At 38.5% G+C, this 12,678-nt stretch overlaps 1 gene segment (V, D, J or C); it reads right to left on the bottom strand.

Moving 5' to 3' along the window:
- Positions 1-1,569: 1,569 nt before the first annotated feature.
- Positions 1,570-3,177, bottom strand: LOC127533654 (Ig kappa-b4 chain C region-like). The segment is given in 2 exon segments: positions 1,570-2,089; positions 2,901-3,177. Coding segments are annotated over 2 exon segments (489 nt in total).
- Positions 3,178-12,678: the final 9,501 nt, after the last annotated feature.

Raw genomic sequence — 12,678 nt, 5'->3', positions numbered from 1 at the left:
AGTGAATTCAAACAGTCAGAGAGGCAGGTGAAGTGGAGGAACCTGACAATGAAGCTGATTGGAGGATGAGGAGCAGATGATCAGGAGGGTGAAGGAGACTGGAGGGAAAGTGTGAGGATGGCTCAGTCCCAAACCGGCCCCTACACACTCCCCCTACACTACCGAGTGTCACTCCAAAAGAAGTCACACTCGCAGGTGTGGAGGGCACTTTAATTGTAGGGGGAGGGTATAAATACGATCGTCAGGAATGGGACGCCCTGTCGCCTCACTGGAAAACGGAAGACGTCATCGCCATGGTAACACAACGACGCCTACTGTGCATGGCTGTAGCGCTGTGGCACAGGTTGCAACTAACAGGGATCGCTGCTGCTTCCAGAAGACGAAAGCGTCCCACTTTTTTTTCACTCACATGTTTTCCAATCCTATTATCTGGCATTTCAAATCCAACAAATGAATAAATGAATTCTGTCAGTTGTGTTCAAATTTTAAGATGTCAGGGGGTGCACAATTAAATCAAACGTAAGCAGAGAAGATTTGTTTCTTTTGTTTTATCTTTTTACATCACTCTTTTTGTGATGTTCTGTCAGTGTGAAAAAGGTGTGGGAGAAATAATGGAAGCATGTGGAACTTACATCAGTATGTTGTTTCCTCCTCCATTTCGACGTTGCACTTCCTGAAAAAGTTGTCCAGAGTGAGCATCGATGCAGACTCGCTAATTAAGGGCTGAACAGTCCACTCTCCCTCCGCACTACGCGGTTTGGGACGGCCCTTAATATGGAGGACCCTCCGCGGGAACGCGCAAACGGAGGGGTAGTGTGTAGGGGGCGGTTTGGGACTGAGCCGACGTCTGTTGGTCAGATGGTGAACAGCAGCGACTGGAAAGATCCATAGAAATACAGAGACCTGGTGAAGAGAGAACGAGGCCGAAGACACAGAAGAAGAACAAAATAAACAGAACAGTCATGACTCATAACTATTTTGTTTTTCACAATCATTTTCTCAGTGCTACATAAAACTGTTTTTTTCTGTTTTGTTGAAATTCTGTTGTTAAATGTTTTTGTTTCTTGGTATTTTGTGCTGATGTTGCTCCATCTTACCTTATCTTATCTAAACAGATGCACTACTTGTAAAACTAAAAGCTTTTCCAATAAACAAATCAATTCTCTTAATTTAATGATTAGGTTTTGAATGTTTGACAGAACTGTAGGACTTCAATTTTTAACTATTTAATTAAAGTAATTCAGAACTGTCTTCCTTTTGTTGCCATTTATGGGACATGATTATATAGTCTTTTATTTGTTTGTTTATTTTTGGCAGCTTCACGGTCATTTCAACATGAACTTAACTCATCCTTCTCTCCCACATTACTACCAGCTGCTTTACTATTTCAGAGGAAAATGAAGACATCATCTTGTATTTATACACCTAAATGATCGTTGACAATTTCATAAAATGGACCCTGATATATAAAGACTCTCTTTAATCATATTGTAACATCTCTTTCATAGTTACAGATTTTAACTGAAATAACACGTTTGATTATTCAATAAAATCCTCAGAAAATTTTTTGATTTGAATACAAACATCTTTATTTTGTGAAAACATGAGCTGTGACATGATGAGGAGGAAAATAGGACTATTTGAATCTTTATTTACTTTGATGAGAGACAGAAAGAGAGAGAGTTCCAGAGAGCAGACAGAGAGTCAAAGCAGTATGAGAGTCCCAGTGAGTGAGGTCAGGACTGGGAACACTGGTCTCTCCTCAGTGTCTGTGAGAGCGGAGTGTGGGAGCCCTGGGTGGCCTCACAGCTCACAGAGACCACCTTCCTCCACTGGTCTGCAGGGAGCCTCAGGGTGCTGCTCCAGCTGTAGTGGCCGTCCTTCTCCAGCACCCCGGGGCTCCTGCTCTCCTCCCAGCTCATGCTGCTGCTGCTGCTGCTGCTGCTGCTGCTGCTGCTGCCGTCCACCTTCCAGGACAGATTCCAGTCTGAGGGGAAGCCCTTGTTGGCCAGGCACATGAGCGTGGCCTTCCCCTGCTGCAGCTCCTCACTGGAGGGGGGCAGCACCGTCAGGGTGGGACGGACATCACCTAGGAGACACCAATCAGCTTAGAGGACAGGGAGCACACAGCTGTCACTCAAACATCACACACGTGGACACCTTCAGTGTGAGACGCTGGATTCAGTCCTTCAAGGAGTTTGTGTCACATGCTTTTTCTGCTCCAGCACTCACTCACTCACACATTGTTTCAGTTCCCTTTCAGAAAGCTCTCATGTAAATCAGCTCAGAGAGAATCATCTCACAGTTTCACCTCAAATAAGTCCAACTACTCTGGAAACTAAACAAGCACATGTGGAAACATTCACAAGTTTTACTGAAAAATCACTTCAAGTCTCAACTAAATATTAAGTATTTAGTGGAAGCAGAAAAATAGAGAAAGTTAGTTGAAGAAGAGGAAGAGTTTTTCTGTAGATCTGAATCATAATTTACTAAACAGGTCAAATCATTTCATCCAGACGTAGATACAGTTTGTGATCAAATGAGGAAATTAGGTATTTTTAATATTTTCAAACATAAACCTTTGTCAACAGTTCATCCAAGATTGGTTGAAGAATATACATTTATTCATATTATCTTGTAAAAACTACAGAACAAAAATAGTTATATCACATCCACACTTCAAGTCTTGTAATTTCTCCCCTTCAGTCCTTTAAATCATGTAAACATCAAATTTCATCAAACCTGATCAGAGTTAGCATCTATGAGGAGGAATTCAAACTTTAATACATGAAGTTTCTCAGAATTTTAAATATTTTACATCTAGTCAGATATCTGACTTTTGAATGATACTTTCAAAATTAATATTTATTATTGAGTAATGATTAAAAATATAAACTTACTTCCAAATTCCAGTCTGGTTCCTCCACCAAAAGTCCACCACAGTGATACAAACTGATTGAGCCGTCGTACAAAAACCTCTGACTGTAGAGAGACACGGCTCTCTGACTTTGGAACAAACAAACTCACCAAAATCATTCACTGTTTGTATCATTTTGTCAGCTGGTATGAAAACTGAGAATAACACAGATCTACAAACATCCATCATGTATTGTTTAATTTAGTATGTATAAATTTGAAATCGTTTGTGGGTAAATATTTGTTTTACTGACAAAAAGAAAAAGCAACAACATGAATATTTCATACACACAAACTGTAAAATATGTCATACTTGTTAAATGAAGTACACATTTATAATCAATGCTTTGATAAATTGACTGATCCATTGATAAACTTTGACAATTTGTTTTAAGTCAGAAAATAGCTCCAGTGTTCTAGGAGAGTTTGATTTTTATAAAACTATAAAAATGTTTATTCACATAAATTATTTAGAAGAGAGCAGTAAGTCCAGACATATTTCTGATCAATTCTGTGATAAATGAATTGATCTACTGATAAACTCTCATTAATTATTTGAAGAAGAAAGGAAACGTTTTGAAACAAGATATATCCAGACGAGTAAACTTGAACACAAAATCTTGCAAAGTATGCTGTGTTAGGTTCCTGATCAATGAACTGATCATCTAATTGATGATTGATAACCAGCATGATCAGATTGATCCAAGTCCCTGTTGGAGTGAGTCAGACATTTCCATAGAGAGACACTTTGCATCAGCAGCACCATGCTCCAGTGCTCTGGGAGACTTTATAGTCCTGACACTTGAACACTGGATGACTGACAGCTGTCCTTCATCACAACAGAAGACACACAAATCCTCCTCATCAGAAACATGACTCTGATCTGCGTCCTCATCTGGACTCTCCTCTGCTGCTGCTTCACAGGTAAAGTCCAGAGAATACAACTCCTCTCCTCTATCAACATCCGTCCCTCTCAAATCAAGCCCACAGAACCGTGACGCTGCTTTCTCTTTGTGTCTCTGTATCCTCAGAGTCCAGAGGACAGGTCACAGTGACTCAGTCTGGAGCAGTGAGCTCTGCTCTGGGAGGCTCCGTCACCATCAGCTGTAAGACCAGTCAGGATACGAGCTATTTACACTGGTACCAACAGAAAGATGGAGGAGTTCCCAAACGGCTCATTTATTATGCTAGCACTCGAGCATCAGGGATTCCAGATCGTTTTACAGGCAGTGGATCAAACTCTGACTTCACTCTGACCATCAGTGGAGTCCAGACTGAAGATGCAGCAGTTTATTACTGTCAGAGTTTTCATTACATCAACAGTCAGCATGTGTTCACACAGTGAAAAGCGTCGTACAAAAACCTCCCTCAGTCAGACTGAAGAGAAACTGAAGTGACTGATACAGTTCACTGAACACACACACACACACACACACACACACACACACACACACACACACACACACACACACACACACACACACACACACACCTGCTTACTAAATCAGTGGAATGTAACAACATGTGCTTCAGTTTCCAGTCAGCATGTTCACATGATAAGAACCACCCAGGAAGGATCTTGTATGAGGAAGACATCATGTCTGCTATGAGGATCCACAAGCTAAAAAAAAACAAAACATAACAGCTGTAAAGGCAAATGTTATGTCACAGAAGGCCTTTTTCTTTCCAATACACACAAAAAATAATCACCATTCTGTAAAGAAAAACTAGAAAGTTTTCATAATTGTGAAACTGAACCATCAAATGTTTGTCATCTCCGTTTGGAAAATTATCAACCAGTTCATGACTAATTAACTTTTTGTTCCCCCTTACAGTTTTTTTTTCAGTTGCTAACAAGCATTGGTCCAAACTGAAGTCACATGTTCAAAACTCTTAACACAGCCTGCATTTCCATCATGTATCTCAGCTAAACAGTTAATCTCATCCCCAAAACTGTTTCTCACCAACAAAACACTTCATACATGTCTCAAAATATTGTCATTCAACCACAACACTAGAACACTTTGGAAACAACCACTGTCACTCTGAGCACACTGAGCTGCAAAATACTAACAACAGAGAGCATTACATGAAATAAATAGTAATCTTTCAAGTTTGAATGATTTCTTTTTAGATAAATCAGTATTTTATTATAAAATAAGATCTTTGCACTTTGAGTTCTCTAAATTATTGTAATATATTGCAACAAGAATGAATCGGGAATGCAGCAGTTTACTTCAGCAACACTGACGTATTTTCTCTGTGCCTTTGCATCGGTACTTTGGGACCTTACAAAAAATAAAAAGTTTACTGTCAACAAAAATAAAATGTAGAATCTTAGAATTCAGGGGGCAGAAAAGAAAACAAGAGATAAAATTCAAAAACCAACAACACATGCATACTGTAACATTCACAACCTGTCGTCTGCATTTGGCCTCATGTTTTCATCCATTACATCTGGGGTCTATTTCACGAAGCAGGTTTAGTGAAAACTCTGAGTTTGTTAACCCTGAAATGAGGGAAACTCAGAGTTTTCCATTTCACGAAGCGAGGTAATTCTAACCAGGGAATGCGGGGTAACTCGAGCCTGTTTCACAAAGAGGGGTAACTTCAACTCTCGGTCAGTTACCGCAGTAACAGACTCTATGACTCTAACCTGGTCACCAGCAGGTTTATCTGAGAAAACCTCGAGTTTCTCACTGTCTCCGCCCTCTTTCAGCCACACACGCTGTTTCATTTCCTCATTCATTCAGTCAGTAAGCGAGCGAGTTTTGGCGTAGAACAGCTTTTATTAACGATCCAGTGGATAAAGGAGCAGCATTACTGCACAGATAATTAAATATTCGTCGGTAGATTGTTATCAGACCGAGCATGAATGTTCTCGCATTTCCGGACAATTATCGGTTTGAGCGGTACCGTTTCATAATCGTTTTAAGTCCATAATCTACATAAACAACCTAATCCGTCCTTACATTTACATTACCAACCAGTCATGCTCTCACATCCAGCAGATATTGTGTGTTGCGCTGCGGTTCTTTGCAAATGGAAGTTTTTATATAATGTCGGAGATGCAGAGCACTACAGTAAGACAACTGTATGCAGGACAGTCAGAAAAGTTTTCCTGGCTCTGAAACGACTTTTACTCGTCATTGTGGTTTTCCTGGACACAAACCTGTCAGAGCATCAAGGAGGATCCATGGGATTGCAGGTGAATGATGTAGAGATCTGTTAAATTCATTTTAAATCATATTCTGTTAATGACATTGTACTGCAGCCTCAGACTGGGATTAGTCATTTTAATTTCTTTTAGGATTTCCCAGTGTGATTGGCTGCATAGATGCACACACATCCCCATCACAGCTCCCTCACATCATGAACAGGAAGTCCATTCACAGCATAAATGTGCAGGTAGGCTACAGGTAGACTGACTACTGTTTCTAAATGTTAAAGACTGCATCATAGTTCAACATCTGTCATTCTCTGCACTGTACAGATCATATGTGATGCTGCATACATCATTTCTAATGTGGAGGCCACGTGGTCTGGGTCTGTTCATGACTCCAGGATTTATGGAGAGTCTAACCTGAGCAACAGACTGCAGCGTGGTCAGCAGCCTAAAGATTTTCACAATAGAATTCTCTTGTCTCTCTCCTTTAATATACTCTGATGTATCCACAATACATTACAGGAGAGTTTGATGGCCTTCTGCTGGGTGACAGGGGTTACCATGCCAACCCAGGCTGATGACCTCATACCCTGACCCTGAACCAGGCCCCCAACAGAACTTCAACTGGACTCACTGCAGGACCAGAGCCCGGGTGGAGATGACCATAGGCCTGCTGAAAGCCCGTTTCCAGAGCCTATATCACCTCAGGGTGACCCCTGAGAGGGCCTGTGATATTACTGTGGCATGTGTTGTTCTTCATAATATTACCACTATTAGAGGAGAGCAACACCCTGCCCTACAAACTGAAGACCCAGATGATGAGCCCATCCACCTGCAGCTATCCAGGACAGCAGAGCAGTCAGAGACACCGTATGCAATAATCACTTTAGAGTTTAAGTCACCATCATCACCACCACAGCAAATAAAGACATGATACACATTTCATTTGGTCTTCTTTATTTCCTACAAATAAAAGATAGTTCAGTTCATGTTCCAATAATTAACATAATTCACCTGTGACCATCACCCACCTCTAACTTGTGCTCCAGTATTTCAATTTCCAGATCTGCCCTCCTAATCTGTTTTTTGGATTTTTCTCAGCAAATGCAATTTGTAAATCTGTTTTACTGATAACTGGGAATATATAGAGGACATTAAATTATACAGTTGCACATGAATTCCAAAGAATGAACCTCTGGTGTTTCCTGAACATCCATCTCACTGTGTCAGTCTGTGCAGTGGAAGTTGAGGAACCATCCTGCTGCTGTCCAGCCATGCTCTGTTAAAAAAGATGAGAATGTGCAATACTTCAGTGTAGGCTAAATGTCACACTCTATATTCCACCCAAAGTCTGAATGAGAAGAGAACTATCAGTAACATACCTCTGTATGCCTTTCTGGATCCCCCTCTGTAAAGGCAGCAGACACAGTTTCATCCTCTTCATCCTAGATCAGTGACATGTTTCAGTACATTTAAACTACCATTTGGATAAATCTTTAGAGTGTTGCCTACTTACAATTACAAGGTGTATATATATATATATATATATATATATATTATGGCATGCCTATGGCATGCCGTTTAGGAAATTATATATATAATGAAAGTCGATATATATATATATAATGAAAGTCGATATATATATAATGAAACTTGATATATATATATAATGAAAGTCGATATATATATATAATGAAAGTCGATATATATATAATGAAACTTGATATATATAATGAAACTTGATATATATATAATGAAAGTTGATATACACACGTGGACAAAATTGTTGGTACCCCTCAGTTAAAGAAGGAAAAACCCACAATTCTCACTGAAATCACTTCAAACTCACAAAAGTAACAATAAATAAAAATTTATTGAAAATTAAATAATCAAAATCAGCCATCACTTTTGAATTGTTGATTAACATAATTATTTAAAAAAAACAAACTAATGAAATAGGGCTGGACAAAAATGATGGTACCCATAACTTAATATTTTGTTGCACAACCTTTTGAGGCAATCACTGCAATTAAACAATTTCTGTATTTGTCAATGAGCGTTCTGCAGCTGTCAACAGGTATTTTGGCCCACTCCTCATGAGCAAACAGCTCCAGTTGTCTCAGGTTTGATGGGTGTCTTCTCCAAATGGCATGTTTCAGCTCCTTCCACATATGTTCAATGGGATTCAGATCTGGGCTCATAGAAGGCCACTTTAGAATAGTCCAACGCTTTTCTCTCAGCCATTCTTGGGTGTTTTTGGCTGTGTGTTTTGGATCGTTGTCCTGTTGGAAGACCCATGACCTGCGACTGACACCAAGCTTTCTGACACTGGGCAGCACATTTCTCTCCAGAATGCCTTGATAGTCTTCAGATTTCATCGTACCTTGCACACTTTCAAGACACCCTGTGCCAGATGCAGCAAAGCAGCCCCAAAACATTACTGAGCCCCCTCCATGTTTCACCGTAGGGACAGTGTTCTTTTCTTCGTATGCTTGGTTTTTGAGTCTATGAACATAGAGTTGATGTGCCTTACCAAAAAGCTCCAGTTTGGTCTCATCTGTCCAAAGGACATTCTCCCAGAAACTTTGTGGCTTGTCAACATGCATTTTTGCAAATTCCAGTCTCGCTTTTTTATGAGTTTTTTTCAGCAGTGGTGTCCTCCTTGGTCGTCTCCCATGAAGTCCACTTTGGCTCAAACAACGACGAATGGTGCGATCTGACACTGATGTACCTTGGCCTTGGAGTTCCCCTTTAATTTCTTTGGAGGTTGCTCTGGGGTTTTTGGATACAATTCCAACGATCCGTCTCTTCAATTTGTCATCAATTTTCCTCTTGCGGCCACGTCCAGGGAGGTTGGCTACTGTCCCGTGGGTCTTGAACTTCTGAATAATATGAGCCACTGTTGTCACAGGAACTTCAAGCTGTTTAGAGATGGTCTTATAGCCTTTACCTTTAAGATGTTTGTCTATCATTTTTTTTCGGATGTCCTGGGACAAGTCTCTCCTTCGCTTTCTGTTGTCCATGTTCAGTGTGGTACACACCTTTTCACCAAACAGCAGGGTGACTACTTGTCTCCCTTTAAATAGGCAGACTGACTGATTATGAGTTTGGAAACACCTGTGATGTCAATTAAATGACACACCTGAGTTAATCATGTCACTCTGGTCAAATAGTTTTCAATCTTTTATAGAGGTACCATCATTTTTGTCCAGGCCTGTTTCATTAGTTTGTTTTTTTAAATAATTATGTTAATCAACAATTCAAAAGTAAAGGCTGTTTTTGATTATTTAATTTTCAATAAATTTTTATTTATTGTTACTTTTGTGAGTTTCAAGTGATTTCAGTGAGAATTGTGGGTTTTTCCTTCTTTAACTGAGGGGTACCAACAATTTTGTCCACGTGTGTATATATATAATGAAAGTTGATATATATATAATGAAAGTCGATATATATATATAATGAAAGTCGGAATATAGAATGTTCAGATTTTCATTCCATCTATTCAAAGTTTCATTCCATATATTCAGACTTTTTCCTGCTGAGCCCTGGAAGGACATGGCAAACAAAAACAGGAACCTTATTGGACATTTGCTCTTCAGATGAGCTCTTCTGTGATTATCTATCTGTCTTCATGGTTGTCACAGGGAACGGCGACTACGTTTGAGAAAACAGGTAATTTTTAGAGATGTTTTGATTCTGAACACTGAACGTGTTAGCATTAGCTTAGCTACTTAGCTTCGACTACATTTGCATCCCTACATAGCTTAAAGGTTAAACACATGCACCATATGTTGATGATAATGATAATATCTATGTTTATCTTTATAGCTGGTCTTAAGGCTAATTACGAGGCAGAGGTCAGCTGCTGCCTGGACACATCCATGATCACGCCACTGGTGGGACACAATTGTACTGGATTTCAGCTGAAGGCTGCTGTTCTGTCCAAACTGAGACATTTTTATTGTGACATACCCTCCACTGTTGTTAGCTTTTGATTCAATAATTTTTTTTGAGATGAGGAAATCACTATTGCATGTTTCTAGTTAAATACCCTACTTTTATGATATATCACTAAAGCATGCACTTTTTATATTTTCCATCAATTTCACCCAAAAGTTGAATAACTATTTGTGAGCAGTGTATGTAGACACATAATAGAAGCACATTTCAATATATCTGCTGCAGTAGTGCAGTTTATCTACCTAGATTGGTGTAACAGTAAAAAAAACATATGCTACTGATGTTTCTGACTAAAATCTGCTTGAAAAGCACAACTGCTTATCTGTCAAAATGTGTGTAACAAAAGTGTGCACTGAACACTGAATAAAGTCTCTGTAGATTATAGACAAAATTTGCATCTCTCATCACAAATTTCTGTTTATTCACCCAAAGTGCATGAGTAAAATACAAAACAGGTGAAGTACTAAAAAAGATTTATTTTCTAGAAAAGCCAATAGTCAACAATGCAGTTTAATTCTGGGACAGTTGCTCCAGCACCGACACCATGCGTCCCATCAGTGCAACCACGGTTTTCATTCATCTTCTGGAAGTTCTGGAGCATGGCAGAGGTCACGTCTTGGTGTCTTCCGATCTGTTCCAAGAACCGTTCCTCTGACCTCTCCAGATACTGCAGAGGATCCACAGCAGCTTCCTGGTTCCCTTTTCCTGCATAAAAGCACCAAAAAGTACTAGTTGTCAGTAATTATTTTCTATTTTCATAAACACAGTTAACTTAAAGTAAATGTTCTATTTTGTGATTTTAGGATGGGTCAAAAGATAACATACTGATCATGTTGATGTCTGCATAGTCTAAACAGATCTTACTTGATTTGGTCTGTAGAGAGGAGGACAGCGTGGAGGAGCTGCAGGACGGAACCAGTAAGCTGCAGACTAGTGCTCCTGGTAACTGGACCTCATCATCCAAGGCCGACAACTAAATAAAATGAACAAGACACGCTGTTGATAGCATCTGTAATACAAATGATTTTATCCATTAACTGATTTATTGCTTTGTCCATACAATGTTAGAAAGTGTTACAAATAATACCTGTAATAATTTCCAACAGTAATAAATGCCTTGTTTTATTTTACAACAAAAAACACCAAAAGCATCTGTGTATAAGAAATCAGTGCATTGGATTTCCACATCTGCAAAGCTAGAAAATCACACATCAGAATTTTACCTTGAAATTATGAAAATAGCTGCAGATTACCAGTACTCTTTACTTCATTGTGTTAACTTGATCATTTGAATCAGTTTTTTAGACTTGTATTACTGATACGAAACATAATCAACACATAAATTAAAATGTGTTCGCAAAGAGTTCACTGGTTCTTCAAGGGAAATTTCAATGATAACCATATAGTTCAGTAATATGATTAATGGGTCATCGTGTAACAGCGTGGGAGGTTCTGAATACAGGTCTTGGACTGAAATATTGCTGCTGCTTTCCTCCGGTTTTATAAGGAGTTGTTTCATAGCTTGTTAGCTTACCAGCGGCTAACTGGCTGGCAAACAATAGTTCAAAGCCAACCTCTAATCACTGATCCGGTGTCCGGACCGCGTTAGCTGGCGGAACGTTCATAATACTGATGTGGGACTGTTGTAGCTAGCGTATTCATAGTAGGATAACAGCAGGATGTTGGAGAAATAAAACTTACCATTATCAGGATCGCTGGTCTGCATGGCAGACTCTTAGCGCACCGCACTGCTTGAATGTCTGTGTATTTCAGGCCGATTTCAAAATAAAACTCAATAAAATTCTCGTCCGGGTGAGTGTCCTTCATTGTCGCTTCGCCATACGGACATGTCCCTTCCGGGGCTCGGTAGGAAAAAAAGATTTGATATATATATATAATGAAAGTTGATATATATATATAATGAAAGTCGATATATATATAATGAAAGTTGATATATATATATATATATATATATAATTATGGCATGCCGTTTAGGAAATTATATATATAATGAAACTTGATATATATATAATGAAACTCGATATATATATAATGAAACTTGATATATATATAATGAAACTCGATATATATATAATGAAACTTGATATATATATAATGAAAATTGATATATATATAATGAAAGTTGATATATATATATAATGAAAGTTGATATATATATAATGAAAGTTGATATATATATAATGAAAGTTGATATATATATATATATATATAATGAAAGTTGATATATATATAATGAAAGTCGATATATATATAATGAAACTTGATATATATATAATGAAAATTGATATATATATAATGAAAGTTGATATATATATATAATGAAAGTTGATATATATATAATGAAACTTGATATATATATAATGAAAGTCGGAATATAGAATGTTCAGATTTTCATTCCATCTATTCAAAGTTTCATTCCATATATTCAGACTTTTTCCTACTGAGCCCTGGAAGGACATGGCAAACAAAAACAGGAACCTTATTGGACATTTGCTCTTCAGATGAGCTCTTCTGTGATTATCTATCTGTCTTCATGGTTGTCACAGGGAATGGCGACTACGTTTGAGAAAACAGGTAATTTTTAGAGATGTTTTGATTCTGAACACTGAACGTGT

The sequence above is a fragment of the Acanthochromis polyacanthus genome, chromosome 4 (genome assembly GCF_021347895.1).
Source record: "Acanthochromis polyacanthus isolate Apoly-LR-REF ecotype Palm Island chromosome 4, KAUST_Apoly_ChrSc, whole genome shotgun sequence".
Taxonomy (NCBI): domain Eukaryota; kingdom Metazoa; phylum Chordata; class Actinopteri; family Pomacentridae; genus Acanthochromis; species Acanthochromis polyacanthus.
Note: the sequence above shows the minus strand (reverse complement) of the source record. Positions and strands in the feature narration are given on the sequence as shown.